The sequence below is a fragment of the Halichoeres trimaculatus genome, unplaced genomic scaffold (assembly GCF_033239565.1).
Source record: "Halichoeres trimaculatus isolate MK-OKI-2021-1 unplaced genomic scaffold, fHalTri1.1 fHalTri1_scaffold_12, whole genome shotgun sequence".
NCBI lineage: Eukaryota > Metazoa > Chordata > Actinopteri > Labriformes > Labridae > Halichoeres > Halichoeres trimaculatus.
Window position 1 is genome coordinate 17,397,878 of NW_027437190.1, and position 23,943 is coordinate 17,421,820.

General features: G+C 39.4%; 1 protein-coding gene across 8 annotated transcripts in view; it reads left to right on the top strand.

The window, feature by feature from the left end:
• Positions 1–23,943, top strand: part of LOC141800708 (protein MTSS 1-like) — a 59,322-nt gene that overhangs the window by 21,797 nt on the left and 13,582 nt on the right. For 5 of the 8 annotated variants that reach the window (XM_074683433.1, XM_074683439.1, XM_074683435.1 and 2 more), the window contains exons 4-7: positions 18,672–18,756; positions 20,437–20,528; positions 20,799–20,873; positions 22,215–22,226. In XM_074683433.1, coding sequence (XP_074539534.1) covers positions 18,672–18,756; positions 20,437–20,528; positions 20,799–20,873; positions 22,215–22,226 — 264 coding nt within the window. The remainder of the gene's footprint in view (positions 1–18,671; positions 18,757–20,436; positions 20,529–20,798; positions 20,874–22,214; positions 22,227–23,943) is intronic. The other 3 variants (XM_074683434.1, XM_074683441.1, XM_074683438.1) reach the window with 1 other exon arrangement.

A 23,943-nucleotide genomic window follows, 5' to 3' on the forward strand; every position in this document is an offset into this window, starting at 1 on the left:
CCTTTGAGTGTGTCAGAGCTGGAAAAGCAGCAGAGGATCATCTGTGCACTTGACTTTGCGTGCATGCCGTGTGTGTCCACTTAAGTGTTTGTGTGTGTTAGCGCTGTTTGCTCTGTTTTTGTTCAAACATAAACCCGGTCGGACCAGTGAGAGCGTTGGATTCGAAACATCTGACATGCATGCAAAACTAAATTCAAAATGCATTTCTTTTGCAAATGATCTCCAGACTTTTGTCTGATGGTTTGATAAGAATCTATCAAGGTGCCATATTGAACCTCCTTTCTTATTCTGATATGAGCCTAAATGTTTACCACTGATACAAACTGTTCATGGAGAACTGGGCTGATGAAAACACTTCTGTATGCTTTAGTGTGCGAGTTTCTACGAAACTGTGGGCAACCAAGCTGGCCTGCTCCGTCTGCACGAGTTTTCTTTAAACACAAGTGTTGTTTGTGTGTGTGTGTAATTGTATCTGTCTGCTGGGTGTGTGTGTGTGTGTGTGTACTAATCTTTTGAAAGCACTGGCCTATGAGTGTCTTTTTTGTGTCTCAGTCACAAGTGTTTGTGTGTTGTGGCTGAGCTAATTTTAGGTTTCTCTCTTTACAAGTTAACGCTGAACACTTAACACAAGACCACTTCCCAGCAGCAGGGCTGTGACCCACACAGTCACTTTTGTTCTCTAGAGCCATGTGCGCACTTTCAGACTCACGCTGGATTTCACAGGAAAGTTAGAGCTTCTGCAAAAGGTAGCTCCCTCTGAAAAGTATTTGTGTTAAAACCAGGGTGTCTGCGGGGTCTTAAAAAGTATTAAAAGTTGATAAATCAGTTGTGGGAAAATTATGACCCTTAAAAAGTATGAAAAAGTCTTAATTGTAATGTTATGAGGAATTAAATTTTATTGGTATTCAAGCTTTGACTCCAAATGTATCCATGAATATTTATTTTCCTCTTTGCAACTGTTAAAAACTAACCTGACACGCCAGACAGACAATTCCATATTTCTGCCACAGAAAAAGTCCATCTGGTTGGAAAATGTTTTCAGGGTCTGAACCTTCAAAAATAACCACACCTGGTGATTGGACAATCATTCTGCTCGTCACACTCATCACAGACCAGCGTGAGGATCTAGAAAAAGCTTTAGCATCTCAAAATATTTCACTCTAGATCATAAGAGTTTCTCAAGCCTCCTGAGAAAATTTCTGGGACCTTTGACAACCTGGGATTTTGGATTCTTACGATTTAGAGAAGGCTTCCCCTGATCTAAGTTGTTTTGGAACAAATTTTCTTTGTTAAAATCACCTTTTTACTGGATACAATGCAATAAGTTATTTATCAATACAGTTACGTAGCGCTGTTGTTTGAGACGTGACAACAAGCAAAGTTGTAATTTTGTGAGGCTCCAGCTATATGTATCGCTAGCAGCCCAACATATCTGTAGGTTAATGTGACAGCAAACTCAGTTTGTACAGTTGTTTGGTAGCCGTCTGTCTGTAATGCTGATAGAAAGCAAACAACACAATCTCAAGCACATGTCCTAAATTTTGATAATCATGAAATAAAACATTGTTTTTTTTTTTGCAAGTTGGCCAGCTGTTACTTGTTGTGGGAATGGGAATGTCAGTTAACCTGCATTTAGTTTCATTTATTCTTTCAAGCTTTATTCCTTCTCAGTTTACCTAATTTATGTTAAAATGCAAACTACAACTGTCAAAGATCGGTTGCCACCAACAGCTTAAAGTTACGATGAGATCTTAAGACTTTTTGAAAAGTTTTGTAAAAAGTCTTAAAAAGGTATTGAATTTAACCTCAGGATTTCAATATATATCCTGAATACCAGAGACTTTTTGAGAAGGACAGCCTGGAAGCTTTAATTTAACAACATGACTGAATTTCATGACTGACTGTAACAGTAGGGCTGGGACGATCTGCTACTCTCAAGATTAGATTTTATTACAGTTTTTGGGGTGGCGACTCAATTTAAATTGCGATTCTTGAATATTTACTATTTTTGCAATTCTTGGTTTGCTTTTTTTTAACGCCAGACCATGTGTAGAAGTTACGTGATGATGATAATGTTTACAGGCTATATCAGGAGAGTCGTGAGTCAGAGAGAAACATTTCACCCTCTGATGGAGAAAAGTGGTAAGTTTTTTCGAATCCAGTTTATAAACAAAGACTGAAATGAAGAATTTGAATTTGGAAAAAAAAGTTTTTTTTTGACAAAGAATCCTGATTTTGATATTTTCAATCAAAAAAATCCTGATAAATTGACGCTCATTTTTTTTCCTCCCACCTCTATATAACAGTTAGCCACAAATGTAGCTTAGCTTAGTGTCCCAATCAGCAATGTCACCCAAGGTTGCCTGTCTGTTTGCCTCTGTCCCATCTCTCTCCCTGCATATTGTTTTTCACCTTTGTGTTATTAAATGTGATTTCTCCTTGTCCTCCCTCCTCTGTGTGTACAACCCTTACCTCCTGTCTGAGTCCAGGCTGTCGAGGCCAGGTGTGTACGCAGCCGGTCTGTGACAGCAGCACCAAACCATTTTCTCCTTGTCACCATCAACTTTCTGCTCAGTTAGAGCTCCCCTCAAGGACGAAGAAAACAATCAGGCACAGAGGGGATCTAGCTTGTAATGAGAAGCAGAACTTAAAGGTACATTAATTGTCAAATATTTAAAGAATAAAACCTAAAATAAAGTGCAACAGCAATGCATTGCTTCAAAATGTACAGACACAAGTGCACACAGAGGGATATCATCAGCAGCTTGTGGCAGGTGAGCCATCTGCTGCACAGAGGCACCTTTTGAGCAGTAAAGGTGATATTGCATGAAATGTTTCCTCATTAATTGAGTCTTTGCACATTTCAGAATAAGATCACAAAGCAGAGCTACATATGTCTTAAACATGAAGCTGAAAAAAGTAGTGGTGGGAGAAAGATCTTATCGTAGTAGCGGGATTTTTTGGAAAAATATTCTTTTCTTATTTTTATTTTTCAAATTTAAGTCCCTCATTTTATTCTTTCTTTATAAGATGGGTTAAAGAATAGTTGAGATCTCAGATACCCTGAACAAATCCTGCAAACTGACTCACAGGTGATGAGCATTTTTTGGGAAAATATGGCTCCAGATATAGTCTGTAGACATCATCATTCAACTGTTTCACTATATCAAAGAATTACAATTTAAATCAAATCGACACCCCAAAAATGTGTAAAACAATCAAATTGGGAGAAAAGCATATCGTCCCAGTCCTAGAAAGAAGATTTCTGAGCCAACTGTGTTTTAAAGAAACTTGTCTGAACTTAAAATAGATTTATTAGGTATGAGTATATGATGGAGTGTGTGAGATAATACAGCCTTTGTATGAGCTGATAGATGGTGAAATAATAGTTAAGTTCTGTTCATTCAAGTTACTCAGTCAGCGGTTGACTCAGTGCGCCCTCAGTGTGTGGATTGTTCCCCATCGTCCCTGAGACACTTCATAAAACACTCTGAATGAATGATGTGTTTGTGTGGGGGTTTGTGTTTGTGCGTGGGCGGGCGAGTGGAAAGAAGTGGGGTGACTATGGGGTGGAGAATGTCCCCTCACTAACTCTTACACATTAAACACACACACACACACACACACACACACACACACACACACACACACACACACACACACACACACACACACACACACACACACACACACACATATGCATGCAAAAGCTCAGACACATACACACAGTAGATGTAATCTGGTGGTCATTATTGCAAACAAGGCAGTGTGTGTTGTACTGACAAACAGTTCAGTCTCTGCTGTGTCGGTCTGGTTTGAATTATCACCAGTATCTCCAGCACTAAAGGCCTCTCAGCCTCTCTCCCTGCAGGGGAAGTGGAGGTCACAGACACACTCACAGACTAAGTGAAGAAGGTGAGGAGCCAAATGCTCCAGATATTTTTAAGCCTTACCTCATTGCAGTCATGTGTCTGTGAATTACACAGTAATGTCCAACATATCAAGACAGCATCATCATTTCCCCCTTCTTAAAATCATTTCAATAAAACATAGTTCTACAATGGTTTACAGTCAGTAACCCTGATTTCATATCACATTGATATCAGGCTGTTTGAGGCCTTATGTTGCAGCAGAAAGGTCCAAGCTAAGTATTTCAAGTTCATCAGGTTTATGTGCTCGTTCTTAACTATTTGACAGTCTAATACAAATATTGACAGTGCCCCCTTTAGACAGGTATAAACTTTAAACCAACCCTCCTTGTATTTTAATGATAAAAAGATAATGAGTTCATGGGAGTAAGCCTGGTCGTTATGACAGGGACTAATGTCTGCCATCTGACAATCAAAGAAGAAAATGCTAATCATCACTCATGACTATAAAAAGAATGCAAACTGTCGGTACATTTAATATGTATATATTAAAAGAGTCTTTTGAGACTTTTTTTGCATCAAAGGAAAAAAAAAGTGCTTGTTAATATGCAGATAAATAATCTGCATAATGAAGTCTATCTTCTCAAGTGGGGGTTAGGACCCCCCTGGGAGGGTCATTAAAAACTGATGGGGAATTTGCAAAACCTCTTCAAAAATCTCAACCTGTAAATAATATAGTATTTACTCCATTATTTTAAAATCTAAACAAAATAGAATAGAATTTAACTTTATTGTCATTGTAAAAAGTACAATGAAATTGAAGTCATAGCAGCAATCAAGAAAATAAAAGTAAGAAAGTGTAAAGAAAGTGCAAAAAAGTCCATAAATAAATAGATGCTGACAGCTTGTCCATCATTGTCCAGTTCAGCCAGCCTCCACCTCCACAGGGTCCAGGACTGAGCTTCTTCAGTCATGCTCCATCTCTGTCTCCTGGATCCTGTCTGCTTACAGCAGGTGAAGCTCTTCCAATGTGGCGTTGGTGTCTGGTGTTAGCTCTGTTAGCCATGTCTGTGAATAGCATGATGCTACTCTGCCCTCTGGTATTTCCTCTGTTGCTGGGTTAGCACAGCTAGCTCGTCCATCTTCTTGGAGATAGATCTTACGTTCCCAAAAACGATGAATGGAAGGACAGGTCCATGTCGTCACTTCTTAAGCTCACACCTGAGAACCAGCACGTCGTCCTCACCTCCTTCTCCTCACCTTGTGGGAAGACATCAGGCCTTACACCAGTTAGCATTGACATGCTACAGGCTGCTAACAGCTGAGCTCACTTGTAAACAAAGCAGCCATGGTTACATTCAGGATCTCCAGACAAACACAGGAGCAAAAGTAGTAAAAATATCACTGAAGCCACAAAAAGTTTGGTGTCCATGACCAACAAATGAGCCATACAAAATAATGATCCACTCTAAATACAAAGATTATGAAAAAGAGTCGAAAAATTTACAAGAAACGGACAAAGAAGAGAGACCTGCTGCACCTAGCGCCTGGCAAGACTTTAAGGTTTGATATTAAACCATGTAAACAGAAAATGTTTGATCTGTTTTCCACATTTTTTGTTGGCAAAGAAGAAGGGAGGGAAGAAGCCAGGATATGGATGTATCAGTGATGGCAGATTACTTAAAGAAACACAGCAGTATGTGCACATAGTCTAGTTTTTTGCTAGGCAGCTAAATAAAGTATCTTGGGCCAAGTTCATAGTTCTTCTTGTCTGTTTCTGTATTGGCCTATTAATGTATTAAACACTAATAGGAGGGAGCAGTGTCCGGCATTGCCGAACCCCTAATCTATATGACCTTGTGTGAAATGTAAATGTGAGTGCCAAGCTACTGCTTCATTGAAACACTGGCGAATCATTGCTTCAGTGTTCCCAGTGACCATCAGTAAGTGTTTGCTTGGAAAGCCAGACACTAGCTACAGGAAGCTCCTGGAGCGTTATCAATATCAACAGTGATTTGTGTAACGTGTTTCTTTTATCTACTCTCTGTTGGCAAGGAACTGTGAATCAATGATGAACTGTACTGATAACTGTTCAATGTTTATTCTGAAATGAATCCTTTCACACCTCACCCTTGGCTCCATGTGAACACCCAAATGAAAACATTGTGGTTTCAGTTAGATAGCTTCAAAAATGTGCAGTAGCTTCCAAGTTAATCTTGCATAAACCCTTTCTGACAGTTTTGATTCAGTGAACTTGTCTCCGAGCCTTTTTCATGATGATCTTTCTTTCATGGGCATGTGCGCACAAGATCTGCACTCTGTGATTTTTAGTAAAACATCTCCACCCAATTTACTTGAACTACCTGTTTTACACTTTGTGATTTACACAGTGATGGTTTAACAAGGTTTTCTTTGGCTGATTTTTAATTAAAGTGATGTGGATTTTGTTTTAGTGTCATCTTACCTGACAGTAATGTCAAGTTCACAATGTAAAGATCTTCAGAACAGTTGGTTTTAGCTTACTGAGAGTCATGAAGGTGACTTTGGCTGTGGTGTTAGTCACGTATAAATAAAAACATGACTCAGACCTGTGACTCATACCACAGGTTGTTTTGTTGTTATTGTTGGGAAATATGACCCCCTGTCCACTTCAGCGTAAATGATTAACAGGGACATGGGACGTTTTGCACGTCCTAACCTCGTCTTATGTAATTCTGGTCTGCACCGTTCACCAAAGGTCTAAAACATTTGTTAAAGATGTGTATTCTGGCAATTTAAGGTTTAATCAAAAGGTAGCTAGACTTTTTTGAAGTTTCATAAAAATATTTTGTCTCCAAAGAAAGTACGCTGCAAAAACTGAAATCTTATCAAGTGTTTTTGTCTTATTTTCAGTAGAAAATTCCTTTTTAGACTCAATATGAGCCAAATTCACATAACCAATCCAGAAAAATGTCTTGTTTAAAGTTATTTAAGGACAAAAATGAGGTCTGAATTGCTCGTAACCAGTAAAAAAAATCTGCCAATGGAACAAGAGAAAAGTTACTTGTATTAAGACATTGTTTTAGTCTTAAGGACATTTTCAAGCAATTTTTTCTTGTTCCATTGGCAGATTTTTTTACTAGTTACAAGCGATTCAAACCTCATTTTGGTACTCTGATAACTTGAAATAGACATTTTTCTGGATTGATAAGTTGAAAGTGGCTCATATCGAGTATAATAAGACAACTTTTACTCAAAAAAAGACAAAAACACTTGATAAGATTTCAGTTTTTTGCAGTGTATTAGGAAGGCTTCAGCTCTGGTTCAAAACCAAAGTACTCCTTTACCTGAAGACTTTCTCATTATCTTCAACCAAGTCAAGCTGCTTTTTGGACTAAACAGTGATTTTGCAAACCTTTACAAATATCTTTCACAACATTTTGGTTCAATAACAAAAATCAAATTTGTAAAACTGTAACTTCTGCTGAGCCAATACAAAAGTATTGGCTCAGCAGAAGTTACAGTTTTAAAAAGTTTGATGTTTGCTGTAGTCTAAGTCCTTGATGAAGGATGGCAACAGTTAAACAAAAAACCCTGAATTCAGTCCATGGGTGGATAGAGGTCCTTTAAATCCGTTCAGTCTATCTGTCTGTGGAATGTGTGTCAGACCAGAAAGGGAGATTAGAGAAAAAGTGGGGCACCAGAGCCCGGAAAGAGCAAGAGTGGGCTCTGGGGTAGTTTGGTATCTCTCCCTCTCTTAGTCTTTCTCCTCCTGGTCATCTTATGATCCTCTCTTTGGAGGTTTCAACTGGGTTGATGATTGGAGTGGACTTATATCTGTGATGTGCACTTAAACTCTATACAAGTAATGGCTTTTAGCTGATGAAGCTCCATATTTTATATCAGTTCATGTTTTTGTGTATGTTATTGACGCTGTTTTTAGTTCTCGTTGTCCATTTCTGCACAATGCAATGGCATTTTGTTATCTGTCGTGTTCAAACCTCCTATTGCACTAAATTGTCTTATGGACAGTCTATATACAACTATTGTTTATTATCTATTCTTTAAGAAAAGTCCCGTTTTTTTTTTCTTTTGTTTTGTGTTTACAATCCAGGGCTGTGAAATTTGCCCAACTATGGAGATGGTGTTAAATACCGTACTTTAAAGGCCATATCTCCATCATGTGTTTTCCCATGGGACTCCTCTTTAAGCACTCATTTCTGTCCTGACTTTGACCGCCCATTGAACTTGCCGACCGCTTACTGACTGGATTAACTCAGGCACCGTGTTAACACTACTACACATTCACAGAAACATCGCAGACATGGGGCGGGAGCAGAAGACTGAGCCCGCACAGAAAAAGTGACAAAACTTTACCAAGCAGGGAAAAGATTTGAGGGAACGATAGAGAACCAGATCAGAGCAAGAGCAGCTTAAGAGAGGGAATCAAAGGAGTACAGTAGAATAAAGAGGAGGGGGAGATGAAAGTCTACCATGACCTACATTTGTATGTTAATCTGCAGCCAAAGCCAGAGTGTGCAGTTATGACATAGCGGTGTAAGGCTACAGTGAGCCAGTTGTCATAAATTAGCATGTTAAATCTGCCTGGAGACTGTTTTTATATTCACAGATTTCTTTGAATGCAAGCAGTCAGGTTTCCATCTAGGAGCTTGTATCCTTCATGTGCACTTTTTACTTGTTGTTTTTTATTTTTTTTTGCCATCAGTGTGGTCCTCTGAAAATGAAACACCTGTCCAGATGGACTGAGGTCAGGCCACTCAAGACACATTCCACAGTTTGACCATAAATCACTCCTTGTTTGTGTAAGCTGTGTGCAGGATGTCCTGTCATTTTGTCCTAAAACTCTGAGTCACTTTGAAAAAAAAAACAAAACTTATCGGTCTTATTGTGTAAAAAAGTATGTAAAAGGATATTTTACACAGCATAGGTGTTGGATGACAGAAAGAGTGAGCGAACAGAGAATAACAAGAAGAAAAGAAGAAGCAGAGATAAAGTTTCTCCTGAAGCATCCAAATGAGAGAGAGGTACGCAGAGAGCATTTCTCAGCTATCTCTTATTGTTTGTGCATGGCTTCAAGACCTCGTTAGCATTCACACTAGAGAACCACACAGAGGTGACATGCTTTCCCTCTCAAACACTCTCGTACTGGGTCATCTGTAGGCTCCACTCTTCACCTCTCAACATTAAAACCCTTCAGACGTACACGATTTCCATAGATCCCCTTTTTTTTCTCTCTGTTCTCCCTGCTGTTCCTCTTCCACTCTAATTCACACATCCATCCTTTTTTTTCCAGTAGCATCATGCTAACACGTTAATTATGCTCGATTGTTGTTCATTAGCAGTCAAACTGCAGCTCCACAGTGGCACACTGACACACTTATCTGTTATGATCCCCCCGCTTTGTCCGGAAGCATCAAGGGTTCTTTTTAAAGCACTTCCTCTCTAAAACATCTGTTTACCTCATTCTTTGTCCCTGTAGTGAACCTCTCTGCTGCTTTGACTGATGTGATGAGACAAAATGGAGAGGAGGAGCGACAAAAAGTGGTTAAAAATGAACAAAAAGCAAGAGAGAGAATACAGATTTTAAAGACAGAGATCAGTGTAAAGCAGAGAGGGGTTATGGGAGTCTCATGTATTGCTATTCATGATGCATTTCGCTGCATTGCAGTGGCTCACTGACATCCATCCACAGCAACAGTAAATGATCTCTCTCTTTGTTAAAATAAAACATGTACAGTGATTACTAGGGCTGAACGATTTTGGAAAATAATCTAATTGCGATTTTTCTGGAGCCATATTGCGATTGCGATTCAGCATGCGATTTTTCATGTGGATGTGTGTCTTCTACAATATTCACTTAACACAAGCAATACATCTTTCTGTAGTATGACCAACACAACAGAGGATATTGTCAACATATAAACAAGTCTTTCCTGTAGGCCAGGCCCACATGTTATGATATAATGAGATGAATTGATATGAATAATGTATCTTTAACTATTACAAACACAGTAGAATGTTGACTGATTGATTTAACTTCAAGCCTTGGAGACATGTAATAAAATTACCATTAATTTCCTTAAATTAAATCAGAAAAAGGAACAAAGTCCTGCAGAACAAGAAGCCAGGTATGAACAATAATCTGAAAAATCAATAGTAATCTTCTCTTCTATGAATCTCACACTAAATAAAGTGCAGAACTGTAAATAACAACAAAGTTTTGGCTCAGCAACCAGTGAAATATGTATACTTGTGGATTTTTAAATGCACTTTAAAACTTCTCTGTTTTTTTTTTTTTTTTATTGTAGCCTTTGTGATTTGAAAATTGCATTGTATTACATTGTGATATTGGTTTAAATTTGATTAATTGTTCAGCCCTAGTGATTACCTGTGTGAAATACCTGTCAGTGTTACTATCCACTACATACCTGGTCTCGTGCCAGTGATGACGAACGTTGTCATTAAGTTACACACCCAGCTGTCATTGTCTACCTGCGCAAACACACGCAGAAGTCACTTGTTCTGGTGCGTCATTTGACTCTGATGCAAACCATTTCCAAACACATGATCAGCCTTTCCCTCCATGTTGCTGTGTGGTAAGAGGTCTGTGTCGTAAGAGGTGAAGGGACGCCACATTTCAATAGTTGGAATATTACTGTCTTCACCACTTTACTCTCCTTCATCTCTCTGCTCCCTGCTCTCTTTTCTCTCTCCTCTCTGTCCACTCTTTGCCTTCTCCTGTCTCTGGGTGACAGCTGCTGGGAGATGTAGTCAGAGTTTTTATTTTAGTGTGTCAGCGCTGGTCACACTGCAGCAGGTGCGTGTGTGTTGCCTCTCCCACACGTTTGCATGTGTTGGTGCCCCTTGGAGGCTAGACCTGCTGACTGTGTGGGCGTGTATGGGTGGGTGGGTGGGTGAGTAGACAGGGTAAGACAGACAAGCTGGCTTTCTGTCAGCAGCTATTGATGATTGAAGGGATGGGTTTGGTTCCCATGGAGGCCAGCAGACTATAAAAAGCCCTTTATAAGTCCTGCAGACCGTGTAATCTGCTACCTGAGCGCCCCCTTCAATCAACCCTTTCTAGTTTGCAAAATATTGGTGATTTCCTTGACTGTCTTCAGTTCTTCCTTGAATTTTTGTTTTCAGATTTAAAGAATACAATTTAAAAAAGCACAAATGTCTGCCACTTTAATTGTTAATTATGAAATGTTTTTTCAAAGGTTACTGTGACAGCTTGACTGGTCCCGGATATAAATCAATGAATGAAATGTTAGCCTGTATCTGTGCTCTGTGGGTGGCTCCATCTGGGCATACCAACTGCTGAGCTTAGAGTGTGTGTGTGTGTGCGTGTGTTTCAGTGTGTCATATTTATCACATATCATATTTCTGTCCATGTGTGCTGTGTGTATAAAGACGTGATACAGACAGAAAGTTTTCTTTTGTTAGCATTTAAAACCAGAACAACAACTTCAAAAGCTGATGTTGGTCTGTTGGAAAAAGAACAGCTACATCATTTTTGTGTAATCTGTGTGTGTTCTTCTTCACATTTTTAAGTTTAAAGTCATGATTTTATCCGGAATAAGCCAAGCAAACTTTAACTCATTAAAATTTACAATGAAACTGTCTGCTAATGCTAACAGAAAGACTAATAAACACAGGCTCCTGATCACTTTGTGATTAAACTTTGGGTTTTAGCAGCAAAACAAGCTGTGTCAGTGTTATGTAACTGTGTACCAACACTTTAAAGATCATTTTTGGGATCTGAGGAGATACCGCTCTGTTGGTTTAAGGACCAACATGAAGAGGGTTAATTTTAGTCAGCCTAGCACGGCTGCAGCCTTGATGTTTTACTCAAGCTCTCTAATTAGCTGGTGAACATCTCCCTTATCTCTGTCCAGCTGGTTGGGTGCATGTGTGTGTTGTGTGTGTATGTGTTATGGGTGTGTGTGTGTATCCAGCTGTATGGTCTCCAGTCTCTTATCAGTGTAACCACTGGTCCATGGTTAATGGCGACCATCTGGTGCCCATACAGAGTTGGTTTAAGCTAGCAGGCGTCTGGTTTTTATGAGAAGAACTCAGCGGCCAAATAACTCTCTTTCTCTACTTTTGCTTTTTAGTGTTTATCCTGCCCTCTCTTTCTGTCTTTTCTCATTGACTTTCACATCTGTGATAGGAAACAGACCAGCATGGAGTGGGCCACATATTTACTGGCTAAAACCATGCATTTCAGATGTGTCACTACATGTAAACCTTACACTATGGATTAAGACTCTCAAACTCTCAGTACCATGATACTTTTCACTGTTACACACTCTTTGCTAACATATCTGCCATTTTTACTTTGGATTGTAAAGCACTGAAGCTCTTAAAAAAGAAGACTAAACTTATGTTTTCAACTGAAAGCAAAAAAAATAGAGGGCAGAGGTACTGGATTTTGTTTGTCTACAGCCCCTCTTTTCATGTTCTATCTTACACAACAAAAAGAGCTCTGATTCCTGCTGTACTGATGTTTTGTTGGGTCCATCCCACTCCATATCTGATGCGGACAGAGAGCAGAGGAGGGAGCTCAGAGCAGACAGCTGGACCCAGTGTGTTTTCTATTAATCCTGACCTGTGAACTGTTGACTGGGAGCTGCACACTGCACGATGACTGGTGCAGTAAAATGTTCAAACTAAGAAACTTTGAGAAAGCAGAGAGCCAACTGACCCATAACAGATTATTTTCAGTAGGTAATATTTTGGCTGTTTTTACCGCATTGTTTGCAGTGTAGTACAAATACAAATTTGGGGACAAGAAAGTCTTAGTCTTATTTTCTTTTTTTTTTTTCTTTTTTTTTTGACAAAACTAAGAAAGATCAACAAAAACTATCAAAAAGAGTACATAGACATTTGTCTTTGTCTATGTATTTTCTATTTTTTATGCTGCAGTATCAAAATGGTGTAAACGTTTCATTTTTACAAGTATCCCACAAAATTTTGTAATTCTAGTGTCATGATACCCCTAGTGTGGCTGGATAACATTTTCAGTCTCATAAAGAGTAAGTGCAAAACCTGAAAGGGAACCAATTTTACACTTAATGCTTCATTTACCTTCTGTTGCCTTCTTCTTTTAGAAAGGGTGCTCAGCATTCGTACATCACATTTGGCCAAAGCAAGGTTAGCTTAAAATGCACAACAGTCACTCTCAGAGGATTTTATTTTTTTTTATAGTGGACTAAAATGCATCACTATAGATGCTACATGTTATTATAAGAACCACTTAAATTAAGTGCCTTTAAGCTGTATGCAGCCAATACATTAATGCTTTCGATTGTAATCTGCTGTGCTTTCACTGTAATGCTGTCTTACAGACTGCATCAACACTCACACAGACAGACACTTCTGTGTCAGCACAGTGTGACATTCCAAGGAACAATCTGGAAGGGGGCTGAGGACACAGACAGACTTGGCAGCTTAACATCAAATTGCCATACTAGCTCACTCCCTCCCACAGAGAAAGAGGGAAAGAGAGGACTATTCCCTCTGTCACAAATGTCACTTATGGTGACTGTGTCTCTTGTCATGTTCAGCCAAATCTGCTGAAAAAAACACAATTGACCATTTTTCCTTACACGTTGCTCAAAGAATCAGTTCATCAGTGTTTGTACAGAGGTGTGTTTGCGTTTTGCCTGGTTAAATGTTGCTAATGCAGGGATAATCACACACCTTAAACCAACCGTGTCACACAGCAGCTATTTCTACTGACAGCCAGCTACATACACACACATACACACAGCAGAAGTTTGGTCTGGAAATGAGGCAGTTAAAGCCTCTGTGTGCGTGTGTGTTTGTATGTGTAAGTGTGTGTGTGTGTGTGTGTGTGTGTGTGTGGTATAAACTGGAGCAACCAAAGCTGCTATTTCTGTCTGGGGGTCACTCGGTGCCAGACAGAGTCGATGATATGTGTTAGCAGCCACTTTATCTTGAGAGCAACAAAACAAGTGTCTGGAAAAAAGAGCAGGTTGGCCTGATATCATCTCTGGGCTGACTTCTAGTGAGCTTTTTTTTCGTTGGTATTTGCAGAATATAACATGTACAGTTTACACAGTCACTACAGTAATGGCTGAAGCTAGGCCTGTCACAATAATCAATAAATCAGTTAACCGAACAATAAATAAAAACGTCCTCGGTAAGTTTGCCAGCCTCGATAAACTGACACGTGCATGCATGTTTGTTTTCCTCCTCTCTTTCGACCAAAGAGGCCGAATGTGAAGATGGCTCACTACGTCTATCTTTCCTAACATTGGGGTGCATAGGTTCTACAGCGGATTTATAGCGGAGTGAGCATCTGTCAAAAATGCGATCTTTGGGGTGAAGACAGGGCTGCTTGCGCGTACACACGGAGAGAGCTGAAGCGAGCGTCCTGAGGGGTAAGGAGGAAACACATGCTAATATGAGTGATGTCATGAAAGATACGGTTCTTAAGCCGCCTGCCACAGTCCCAGTGTGGGAATATTTTGTTTTTTTATCAGAATGAACAAAGTATGAGCTCATGAACACCAACGAGCGGATATATATCGCATTTGTTTGAAAATAGTGGCGACGAAGAAGAAGAAGGTGCAGTGGAGTTTTGGAGTTTCGTTTTTTTCTTTAGAGACAGGGTCTATGTTTTATTGTTTTTGATTAGTATTAATTATTTTCATTTTCATTGTATTTTTTTCTCTTTCTTGTTTGTTAAATTTATTATATTTTTTGTTTAATTTATTTTCTTTAAAAGATCCTGGCCTTTTAATTACAGTTGAATACTCTTAAGAAATTAAAGTTTCTTGCTTTTGATATTGTGTACTCACTTTATTATCCTATTTATCATAATTACATCAATGAAAAAATGGAAAAAAATCAAAATAATATTGACAATGTTATCGTTTATCAGCAATAATATTTTGGAAAATTATCATCTAGCAAAATTAGTTATTGTGACAGGCCTAGCTGAAGCTGTCTGGACTAAAAACATGCCGTGAGACAGACACACGCCTCTTCTGCACGTGCGGCATGTAAGTTCTTCAGGTTAATTGTTGTTAATCTGTACAGTGGATACAATCCGATGGTGCAGGCACACCCTGTTTTAAAGTTCCTCTTCAGTTGGATCCTTGGTTTTCTTATTCTCAGACTCAGATCCAGGAGCATGGGTGGGGTTTTGGCAAAAATGTAATCAGCTGAAATCAAACTCTTTGACAGCACGCTGAACCCTTCAGTGAGAAATGCTCCCAGCACTATCTGTTTTCCCTCTTTTTCTTGCTCTGTGGCTTCCCTGTGGCACTGTGGCATCCATCAGCCACACCCTCAGCGAAAACAAGCCCTCACAGAGAGGGATAGGTCAGCAGGATGGATGGATGGATAGGATGACTAAACAAGTCAACACAGGAATGAATGAGCATTGTGGTGTTGTACTACAGAAAGCTCTTTTACGGCAAGTAGTAGCCACACCCTCTGCAACAACAAGCACACACAGTCGAGCAGGAAGGGATGAATGAGTGCACAGAGGGAAACTTTCAGGTCATGATGGGCTCAATGGACAGGCTTCAGAGTTTACTCTGTTGAACGGTCGAGGAAAGTTGTCATTTTTCCCCGTCATTGAGCAGTGAAGAGCACAGTGAGCTGATTGAAGAGTTTAGGAGGAGCAGGATGGACACAGATGGTGTGACAAACCAGCTCCAAGACAAACTATGTGCTCATCTGTTTAATGTGTCACACTGGTGTGTTTCAGGTCAGTGTGGCAGGTAAACAAAGCAGAGTGACAGACATGAAGCAAAGAGATTTAAAGGTCTGCTTTTCTGCCCGTGCACTTGTAAAAAAACTCACACTGGGGGTTTTTCATCTGGTTCATTTGCACAAGGTAGTCACAAGAAAACACTTTCTCCACCTAACAGTTAACACATGATTCTGTTCAATTTAGACACAGAATCAAGCTTTGTTTGCCACAGTGAAGCTTCAGACATACAGTTTATCAGTAAGAAGATTTAACACATGATATTAAGGGGTTTAAAGGGGCTGTGAGGAGTTTGAGAGTGATATTTAAAAAGGCTACCTTCCAGATATATGCCCGATCGTAATCCACACTTTAAAATGAGATTATCAGCGCAAATATTGCTGGTTAGAAGTTACTTTAAGTAGAGGTAGACCGATATATCGGGCCGATATTTGGACATTTGTCTCTATCCGCCATCGGCCGTATTTTCTTTTAAAAAGACGATTTTTGATCCGTTGTATAAAATGATGCAATTTTTGATCAGGCACAAAAAAGATGAGCACCTCAAACTTGTGGAACCACTTGAATACATTACATACTTTTGTTTAAATTATATTAATAAGTTTAAATTTCTTTTTTGACATTTTAAGAAGAGTGTGAATGTTTACTACTGCTTGTTACATTGTGTGTTTACTCAGACAAAATATCTCATTGTTTTGAAAGCTGAATAAATGTTCAGAGGACTGGACACGACTTGTTGTAATAGATTTCTTTTAGTTGCTCAGACATTGCTGCGTTTCACAAAAATGTGATAAATATATATTTATTTAACAATCAGCCTGAATATCAAATTGGAAAAATCGGCTATGCATATCGGCATCGGCTGCCCAAATTTGGAAAGCATCGGCATCGGCATCGGCCCCCAAAAAACCCATATCGGTCTACCTCTAATTTTAAGCTTCTTCTTCCTAGCTTCCAGTTCGGGTCGAGCAGGACCAGATTGGTTTAAGGCACGTCTCGGTCTCTGTGACAACACCATACCAGCTGACAAAGTTTTGTAGTGAGAAGAGATAAAACACAGAGATCTTGTGTTTTTCTCTCCTGAAAATAATTTCTGTGATTAATTTTTTAGTGATGGCTAAATAGCCTTTGGACCATAGACTGTATAAAACATGGACGTAGTCTCCCAGACGTCACCCGTCTGTTTCTGAAACGGAAAATGAAGCACATCGTCTATAGCGGCCATATTGGTCGTGGCGAGGGCTTCGCCTGCAGCCATAGGGTGCCTGTCGGTCACGTGACCCTCAGCTGTGCCTCTTATTGGGGAAACTCTTGATCTTAATATCCTCTGAATGGCCGAGTTAGAAAAAAATTCATCCCTGTACAGTGGGTGCCGATGGTAAAATCAGCAACTCAGACAGGAGACGTTTTTTGAACCAGGCTGTAAATAGGTTAATTTCTGCTTTGAAAATGGCTTTTTTTTTTTAGCTTAGTGTGTATATGACTTCCGGTACTTTTGGGAAACAGTAGATTTTCGTACTTCCGCATAGTCTCATATTCTTAGACTAGAGGTTGCTGCTTGATTCCAACCCACAAACCTGAGTGTAGTTCAAACTTGAGAGTTTATCAATAAAATGAAGAGTGAGGTTACGTTAGCTCTACTTGATAGATGACTGGCAGGACATAGCTAACCAGGATTTACTGACGTTACACATACTGACGGTGCACTAAGACATTGACATGTCTTAGTGCACCGGACTGCCAGCTGAGCTAAATATGAACGGCTACTGAACTACTTACACACTGACGGTGTTTGTTTGTTATCATGTTAGCCTACAGATACATCAGGGCACCAGGCTGACGATGTCGCTAACATAAAGCCGACTTAATATCACATTTCAAACTGTAGGACTACATAACTGTACTGATAAGTCCCTTACCTCAGCGCATTGTATCGAGTAAAAAGTTGTCTTGAATAAAAAAAATTGTTTTGATCTGATCTCCATTAAATTCCAAAACAACCACACGCCTCACTAAAAGTAATTTACATCAGTGAGCGAAGACTCCAGGCCACAAGGTGGTGAGGGAGTACAATTAAAACAGGTCCTCCTCATAGCATCTTTAAGAAAAAAGAAATGCCTGTTGGATGACTTGTTTGCCTAAAAGACTGAAAAACGTGTGTGTGTGTGTGTGTGTGTGTGTGTGTGTGTGTGTGTGTGTGTGTGTGTGTGTGTGTGTGTGTGTGTGTGTGAGTGTGTGTGTGTGTGTGTGTGGGTGTGTGAGGGAGAATTAAAGAGAGAATCTGATTGTGTGTGAGTGAGTGACAGCTCTCTGTGTGGATCTCTGCATGAAGCAAGGACTGAGCTGACAGCAGAATGGCTCGCTCTGTTGGAGGGGATTCGCACTTTACATCAGATCATCACGACCAAACTGCTTCACACTCAAACACCAACCCCAAGCACACACACACACACACAAAACCATGCACATAAAACAGAGACTATCCCTCTGTCGAGGCTGCACAGAGCAGAAAGTCACAAGAACTCAGTTACATACAAGATCTCTCTGCCCCCATTTTTCTCCCTTTCTCTCATGCACACACTCACATACACACGCAGAAGAGACTAGGCCCCACAGAGAAGCCAGGGAGTCACACTGAGCAGCAACACAACAGTTGTGTCAATCACTGTCAGGTCCCTGTGTAGCTGTCGGCCTGAGGCCCTCAGTGGACAGCTAGTTAGCTTGTGCGAAGGAAACCCACAATAGCTCCAAGCACAGTTATTAGACTCAAGCTCCAACTTCCCATCAGTCCTCTTGACCTGAGTATGAGTGCAATTGGTATGTCAGTGTTTCCAGCTGATTCCCACAGTTCTCAGTCACAGTGCAGACACAGTGGGGTCAGTCAGAAATGTGACTACGAACACCTCTGTTTCTTTACAGCTTGACCACAATTAATATTTCTGAAAAGTGTGTCGTATTCAGAAAGTTTGGTGCATAAATGAGTTGAAAGTATCTGCAGTTTTCACAGTCTGAACTTGTGTTTTAATTAACTTCTTCATTTCTTTGTCTTTCAGGTGGAACCAGGGACATCGGGTCGGCGCTGACCAGGATGTGTATGAGACATCGTAGCATAGAAGCTAAACTCAAACAGTTCTCAATGTAAGCAACATCAAACATTACGTTATATGCTTTTTGTTGTTGAAAATGCTAAAAAAAAAAAAAAAACGCATTATCAGGAGCTTCCCAATAAAAAACGCTCTTCCCACAAACTATAACTATCAACTTCAAATGTTCAGAGGTGAACTAAGTAGAAAAAAGATAAACATCTGATTTTAGTAAAAATTACCGTTAACAAAGTTTCCAATCCACTCCTAACAGTTAGTGCACTCTGACCCTGGCCTGTCACTCCATTTAGATAGTTTGTTTATGATAGTTGTGTGATCTCATCACGTCTTGATTTTTTGTGTGTGTGGGTGAGGATGCCCTCTGTTGTGGAATGCCGGGAAAGAGACGATTTGTCTGGCGACACAAGTAACTATAATGTTTCAGTGTTTTCTACACATTACGTCCCTCCCTCCCTTTCTCTCTATCTTTCCATGACACACACTCAGACACACACACACACACTCCATGCAGACAAGGGGCGCTCTAATTTCGGGTGGCATTTCAGCAGAGATTCCTCCCAGATCTCCATAGCAGGCGCTGGACACAGGGGGGCTGTGGTCGCCACCCACTGACACACACACTCTAGAGAGGTCTAATTTTAGTTGCATGCATTAAGTCTGCAGCTGCCTTCTTCGCATACTCACAGCCTCTTTAACACTCTCACAAATACAAGACAGGCACAGTTGGGTAATGATTGACAGACATGACTGCACAAGCTTCTTACTTCCTCCTGTGACACAGTCAGAAATAAGCAATCTTCTCTTTTCTCACAGTCCCTGTTTTTCTCTCTTTCTCTCTCGATGTTAATGATTGACAGAAAAGCCGGCACAGTGCTAGACGGCAGGTCCAGACATAATGATTTTAATGTCTGACATTCTGTCGGCTGTTTTATAATCAGGCGACATATATACCAGCAAACCCTGCAGAGCTGGTCTGTAAAACTTTGATGAAAGAGTCAAAGCTGTGTTTGTGCTTTACATTGTCTACACTTGCAGTATATGTTGATGAGTGCATACAACTTGTGGTGACATTCTTTACCTCTGCCAAGAAGGTTATGTTTTTGGGAGAGTTTGTCTGTTTGTTTGTCTATGAACATAATCCAAAAAGTAACAAATGGATTCTCAGCAAAATGAGATAAGGAAGAGGTGATTCAATTTTAGAAGGTGATCTGGATCACTGTCTGAATCTAGGACTTTTTTTTAAAGGATTCTTTATCATTGTGAGATAGGGACCTTTTCACCATTTGTGTATATAACTCTACAATAAATGGCCGGATTGCTTTGCAAAACAATACAACACAATGTCACCATGATTTCTGACAGATGTTAAAGTACGATCCAGATCCTGACAATATTCTGGATACTAAGATCCGGAATATGAAATATGTACTGGGTCATCATAATTTTCAACACTGTCAGGTAACAAATTATCGTACAAACCTGCAACTAACACCAAATTGTAGCAGACAGTCTGCTGAAAGGGAGTATAACATTAAAGTAGGACTAAAGTGTTGCATCACTATCACAATATGCTTGGTGGAGGTCTGCGCTCTCTGAGTGCTTTTCTAGTTACAAAATGTAAACAAAGCAAAAACTGAAACTCACAAGACAGTTTCATTCTTAAAGGTAAAGTCCGCACTATTATTCATAAGAAGGATTGTGCTGTTGTTTCCAGGGCCTTCCTGGAGGGTCTGATGAACCCTCTGCAAGAACAGATGGAGGAATGGAAAAGAGGAGTCAACACTCTGGACAAGGACCATGCTAAAGGTAAGATCAACAAATATAAACACCAATGACTTTCCTGAAGTCAGGATTAAGCTCGAACAACTTCAAGTAAAGGAGATGATATTTTTAAGTGATGTTACTTACTACTCTGTCCTTTTTTTCCCAGTTTACCATCTAACTAACTTTGAGCATAGACTTGCATTCAGGGCCTCATTCTTTGCCGTTTCTTTTTGTCCAAGAGTATGTATAACTGTATATTAGTCATTTCATTCACACGATTATTAACTATTCTGTCGTTTCCATTTGATCCAGAATATAAAAAAGCCCGACAAGAAATAAAGAAGAAGTCCTCAGACACCCTGAAACTCCAGAAGAAAGCAAAAAAAGGTACGAAACCACACAATCTATTTCTCATCCTGACACAACATGTACAAGAACTATCAAAAAGACAGTGTGATATTAACAATCTGATGCATGATGCAGCACCTTCAGACCAGTAAGAGTGAGTGTGAAACACCACAGGAGGAGTGAAGCACAGCAGAATCAAAACTGACTGACTAACTTTCCTGTGAGGATGAGCCAGTGAAAATATATTTATTCAAATACCTCTTGGAGTTTTAATCCGGAGTGAGTTGTTGGCTTGAAACCACTTAAATGCTTTGTGTTTCCTTGCTGCTTTGAAGCTGAATAAGAAGCCTCATAACCTGTACTTATACTTTCACTTTAACCCACTATCTGTGGGGAAAAAGCTTTTTACACAGACAGTGCTTTTCCCATAGATGCTCTGTGTCTGCTGTAACTTATATCAGACCCACTTGTAAGAAAGATGGAGTTTATCAGTTTGGATAATCTGACTGTGATCTATTTGGAAGGAAGAACAAAATGAGCCCTGTGGTGAATTACTTTTATTAGTTTTACTTGTACAAGATGTACATGAGCTGTGGTTTCAGTTTGCTTTGATCAATGTCTTAGTAAGACCAAAGGATCTCTATCAGCAAAAAGTCAACAGGATTAACCTAATTACTGAAGCCATAATAGAGCTCAGTCATAGAGACAAGCTGTGGAATAAGATGTTCTCCTTGATTTCAGATGAAAAATCTCCAAACAGAATAAATAACACTTTCATGTGACAGCAGGGATGTGTTTGAAAGGAGTTTGTCCTTGCTGTGAGATGAGACTTGTGCAGATCTAGTGAGGATAAACATTACCTTACTTGGTAAACACCTTGAGAGGGAAGGAGCTTTTTTCTGCTGCACTTCTCTTGGCTCAGGTTCTACGTACCCATTCACCCACCTAGAGAGGAAAACACACACCACACACAAAAAGGGAATTAGGTTAATATGCTGTAAGATGTAGTTCAGATGTTGATAGTTACATGTTTGAACAGCATTCCTCACAGATGTTCAGGGGAAAAGTTCAAGCATTTTCCTTCTCTTAAGCAAGAGGATTTAACCTCAGTATATGTATATATCATTTTGACAAAACAAAAAGAGGTCTCTGTGAAAATACTCTGTGGTACATGTCAAACACTTGATTATGTCACTTTTGAAGCATTCTCGATGCATTCATTTGGCTTACAACACTTCAATAGCCACACATAGACAAAAGACTGCACCTTAAGGTAATGGATCAGTGTTTAGCTGGCACTCTCTCAGTTGACTTGGATCTCTTTCCTCTCCTTGTCCCCATGTGTTTCGGATACATCCTTCTACTTATGCTGCACTGCAGCTGATTGTCTAGGTAAGTCTGTCTGTGGTTGGACATACCGTCCAAAATGTGAAACCAAGAAATCTTGGTTGCATTGTTAAAAAATCATTTGTACATCATAGATTTAGCATGTTTTTTTTTTTTTTTTTAGTCCACATCATGTGCTCGATTAAGTTAGCCTCTTCTACATCTTTCTTTACTTCATCTGTCATTTTCTGTCTGCAGTTCTGGGTTAAAGCCTAATGTCTGTTTGCACATGAAGGGATGAAGTGTTCTTGAAAAAGAACTAAATCAAACAGAGGTGTGCTCTATAACTGAGCCAAGGCTTTGACCTACTTATGGATTAAGATAAAAAAAGAAAAAGGATTTTATCACAGATTCAGCTCTAGTTAGAACTAAAACTTGCCTTAATGCACAGAAACAAGTAGAGTCACTTGGTGATAAAATGCCATTTAAAGGTTATAAACACTCCAAAAGTTCAACCAAAGCAAAAATGTAATTTTTAATATTTTTATATTTTTTAAAATTCTACACATAGTTTCACTTTTAGCTTAAAGGCCCTGTGATTGGCTTTTTTAGACCGCAAAACAGAATTTGAACACTGCAGAAACAAATGCTTCTATTAATTTTCAATGAAACCATTGTGGTTAAGTGATTCACATGGCTGTTAAAAGAAATCAGACTCGGTGAAATCTGCTTAGTGGCAAGATCGGCAAAAAAGACAAGTTGTAAAACTTTGTCTACAGAGGTTGCCAAACTCTTTTTTTTGTGATCAACTTTTTATTGAAATTTAACAATTTAACAAAAACAGGGGGAAAAAAAGGAGGACAAGCAGCAAAAGTTACAAAAAAAAATAAGAAAGTCGCAGAGCTTGGGTGCATAAATTTCCATGTATCAAAACACATATGTAAAGTCCATCATCAGATCCATTGGGACCAGGAATGAATAGAAAAAGCACCCAGCGTCCATAACCCCAATCCCAACAGTGTCCATTACGTAATATACATATTTGAAAGGAACAAAATAAAAACCAAAGTGAAACAAAATAAAACAAACAACAGAAAAACCAGGTCCAGGCTACACTGAACAACCTTTGAAAAATAATTATTTATTGAAACATTTTTGAAGGTCGTTTATGACTAAAGTCCATGTTTCCATGACAGAATCTTTTACTCCGTGAATACGGGCAATGGAAAACTCTAAATAAGCAATGTCTAAATAAATAAGGAGCCAAGCCCTAATCGACAAACAGGTTGCCAAACTCAAAACAAACCAATGTTCAACCAAATGTTCCTCATAGGGGTTCTGAGCCAGAGTAACATAATGCTACGATAACAAACACCATAATAATCACTTCTACAGGCCAGCACTTAAAGCAGTTGCTGACTTGGAAGAATCACAATAAGATGATGTCTTTATCTGTTATAAATTTGAAACTAATTTCATTTGTTTGTTAGCCATCTGCCATTCCTCCTCCAGGATTCCCCCAGAGATCATTGCATTGAAAACATCTAACTCTATCAAACAGCATCTCATTCACCCCAAGTTGTCTTTGAACTCATTCACTATAAGCTGGTGCTTTCAGTCAGACAACTTCAACAAGCACCCTGTATTTATCCACAGACGTAACACCTCCTCTGACGGCTTGTGTATGTGTGTCTGAGGACTGATAAGGGTCTTGTGAGGGTATTTTTCTCAACCATGAAATTAGCCTTACTTAAACCAGCCTGTTGCTTCAACCTAATGTAAT